This window comes from Centrocercus urophasianus, unplaced genomic scaffold, assembly GCF_019232065.1.
Source record: "Centrocercus urophasianus isolate 14NV4802_14NV808 unplaced genomic scaffold, USGS_Curo_1.0 seq_10, whole genome shotgun sequence".
NCBI classification, from domain to species: Eukaryota; Metazoa; Chordata; class Aves; order Galliformes; family Phasianidae; genus Centrocercus; species Centrocercus urophasianus.
The window spans coordinates 83,817,642-83,820,755 of NW_024884142.1; the positions used below are offsets into that span (position 1 = coordinate 83,817,642).

Here is a 3,114-nt window from a genome sequence, read left to right on the forward strand (position 1 = left end):
CTTTTTGTGCATTCATTCCGAAGAGCTCTGCCCGGCTTCATAAGAGCTGCGGGCACCGCGCCGTGACGTTACCGAAGCTGTCCCCGGAGCACCCGCGGAGCGCGGACCCTCCGCCGCTCCCCGCGCGCCCAGGGCTGCCCCGCTCCCCCTCACTCTCCTCCGGCGCTACGACGGGAGGCGGCTCGGCCCCTCGGCCCCACGTGCAGCTCCCCGCTGACAGCCCCCGCGGTGCGCTCCCGGCTAACCCGGCAAGTTGCCGAGCCGGCCGCGAGCAGCCCCGAGGCGCGGGTCCGGCCGGGCCGGGCGCAGCGGCTCCTCGCAACTCCTTCCCTCCCGCCGGCCCTGCGCGCACCTGTCGGGCTGCGGGCGGCCACCGCCGCGCGGCGCCCCGCGACGGCCGTGGCGCCGCGAGGAGGCGGTGGGGGCGGGGAGCGGTACCTACTCTTCCTCGTAGTGCAGGGAGAGCGGCTCCGGCAGGCAAAGTTCTACCGAATCCATGTGCGCCCGGCGACCATTCTTCGCGCGCGCGCGCGCCCGCGGGAAGGCAAAGTTTCCGTGGCCCGGCGCCGCGCGCTTGGCACGAGGGCTCGGCGGGCGGCGCGGCGGCGGCAGGCGCGGCCAGCGGGGACCAAAAGCTCGCCCGCGCGCCTAATCAAGGACTTAAAGCCCCGCTCCGGGCTCATGAATATGAAGCGACGCTTTACATATGCGGTCCCCCCGGGCCGGGGGCGCGGCGGATTGGTGAGGCGTCGGCCAATCGGGAGGCGGCGGGGCGGCGCGCGGGCCGCGCGGCAGGTAGAGGGGTGGGGCGGGGGGAGCGGCCTGAGGCGGCGGCCGCTGGGGCAGCGCCCGCAGACATGTCGGCGGCCCCTGGGCGGAGAGGTACGGAGCCGGGGGTGGGGGGAGGAAGCAGCGGGTATGGGGACAGCCCAACTTTTTGAGCGGCTGGGGGCCGGGAGGAGGACAGGAGCGGGCTCTGCGTATTAATATTCCGTATCTGTTGATCTAAAATCCATATACTTGTTTATGAAAGTGGAGAAAGCAACTCATTCCGTACGCGTTAAGGGAGCGTTTACCTGGCAAAACCGGCGCTCAGCTCCATTTCTGACCTGCGCGGCCGCATCGGGCAGCGCGCGCAGACAGGTACGTGCGTTCTCCTGCAGCTCAGCACAACGCCTCGTGTTTAACGTGCACCCACGTGCAAATATTTAGGTGCTGACGTGTAAATATTTAGCTTTAGCTAACAGAAAGAAGAGCTCCAGAACCGATCAATTTCTTCCCCAGCTGCGCAGGGAGCGGCGAGGGGACTGCCTGCTTCATTTTAACAAGGTAAGACCACACTGCAGCAGTTCGGCACCGTTATACCTCGCGGTGTGCGCAGAGCTTGGAAGCGTTCCCTACGCGCTGGGTTTCTGTCTAGCCCGTTCTGCCCGATGGGAAGGGCAGAGAGCAGAGCCCTGCTGCGTGCCCGCAGAGCGCCCAGCCCCGCCGCTGCAAAGTGCTGCTGGGAGCCAGCCTGCCTCGGCAGTAAGAAAGGGGCCCTCGCCCAACCTGCTCAGAGCAAATAACCGTACTCAACTTGGAAACGTACAGATAAATGTTATTTTTCCTTTCTCAGCTCAACCGCTTAGGAAAATCTTTTATTTACGACTGCAGCCCTATGTGATGCAAACTGCAATCTTTGAGATCAAAACATACCGGTGCAGACCCTCAGAAAGCGTTAATTCCATTCACCAATGGGAACAAAAATGCCCTCGCACAGCATTTCACCAAATGAACGTGGCTGCAGAAGCCAAGTCTGAAATACGTAAGTTCAACAGATGTGTTTGTATGTGCTCACAGCAGAGAGATGCCGGCATTCTGTGCCTAACCTTATGTAAAGGCTGGGCCTGTGGTATAAATGCATGCGAGCTTTGGAATTGGAGCCTGCATAACAGAACTGCAGCTCTGACTACCGTATAAAAGCAGGTAGTAAAAGCTTAATTACCAGTAGCATTATGCTGTCTATATTGTTAAATGTGAACTCTATAATTAAGATGTAAATTCACGTGTGAGCAGTGAATTAGAGAGCTCTGAAATATAGAGGAAAATCCAACCACGCTGTAGAAACATCAGCCTTAAATAAATAAATAAAAATGAAAATCAGTTTTTATTAAATTTTAGAATGAGGCATTTAATCATGTCACAGTATTAGGATGCTCTCTGAGGAACAATTGGATAAATGTGGGTTTTGGAATCAAATCAAAACTGAAATAAGACATGTTTATTCTATGTATCGGCACCTCTGTAGTATACAAACCAAAATACAGTTCCTATAAATTGATTTTCATGTGCCCTTTGGCAAGCTATGAAAATAGAATTGTATTGTCCATTTACAGATTCATATTCAAAAATGCTATTTTTCAATTTTATACTAAAATACTTCCAAATCATTTCATGCATATCTGTTTTCTTACTTTAAGTGACCTATACCCAGTCTGTATAGATAGGTTATTTCATCAAGCTGCTTCTACGTATTAAGTTCTCTAGAATATATCCTCCTTCATAAGACAACTGATCCATTTAGAAATGTACCAAAGCACAGGTCAGCTTTAATTTCTACTTTTGTTCATTATTTCTTAAGACAGTGCTTTTGTATTCAGGTGCTGAAACATGATGTCTCTTTACTTCTGCCATGGAAACCCTCCTTTCCCATAGTATTCCCATAGGTTCTGCCACCTCGTTGACTTGTTCCACCCGTACCATATACCATCAGATACGTTTTTCCTCTCTCTCCATTTGCCATCACTATGTTTCTCTCACCCATCTCTCATCCAAGCAAGTATCTCTCCTCCCTGCCAGTGCTGCTGCTCAGGCAACCAGAAATACAGTGCTGTAGTTTGCACGCTGATAAACAAAGCAGTTGGCTTCTTCCCTGGGACTGAAAATGCCACCTCCACCAGACCAGGGACTGGAATTCCAACTGTGTTCTCGAACTTGGATTTCAGTTATCCATCAGTTTAGAAAAAGAAGATAAGAAATATTACTGCAGGCAAATAAGCTGGGTGTAAGCATAGCTTCACTTTCCCAAGCTTTTCTGTAGAAACAAATAAAATAGTTCTAGGAAAAAATTGG

The 3,114-nt window shown here is 53.0% G+C and overlaps 1 protein-coding gene and 1 long non-coding RNA gene across 12 annotated transcripts in view; one reads left to right on the top strand and one right to left on the bottom strand.

The window, feature by feature from the left end:
• ESRRG (estrogen related receptor gamma) overlaps nucleotides 1-3,114 on the bottom strand; it is a 382,468-nt gene that overhangs the window by 153,986 nt on the left and 225,368 nt on the right. Inside the window, exon 1 of one of the 9 annotated variants that reach the window (XM_042817737.1) lies at nucleotides 443-534. The exons of the other annotated variants lie outside the window; for them this stretch is intronic. Within the exon in view, the coding sequence (XP_042673671.1) occupies nucleotides 443-498 (56 nt within the window). The 5' untranslated portion in view covers nucleotides 499-534. Of the gene's footprint in view, nucleotides 1-442; nucleotides 535-3,114 lie in introns of those variants that run through there. 9 annotated transcript variants of the gene reach the window in all.
• Nucleotides 666-3,104, top strand: LOC122159862. 3 transcript variants are annotated; one of them, XR_006168689.1, is made up of 5 exons: nucleotides 825-882; nucleotides 1,034-1,143; nucleotides 1,235-1,329; nucleotides 1,619-1,807; nucleotides 2,643-3,104. It is a non-coding gene; the product is annotated as an uncharacterized LOC122159862 (long non-coding RNA). The 3 variants fall into 3 exon arrangements; XR_006168688.1 differs by lacking the exons at nucleotides 825-882; nucleotides 2,643-3,104 and adding an exon at nucleotides 666-741 and having other exon boundaries at nucleotides 1,619-2,432; XR_006168687.1 differs by lacking the exon at nucleotides 2,643-3,104 and having other exon boundaries at nucleotides 1,619-2,432.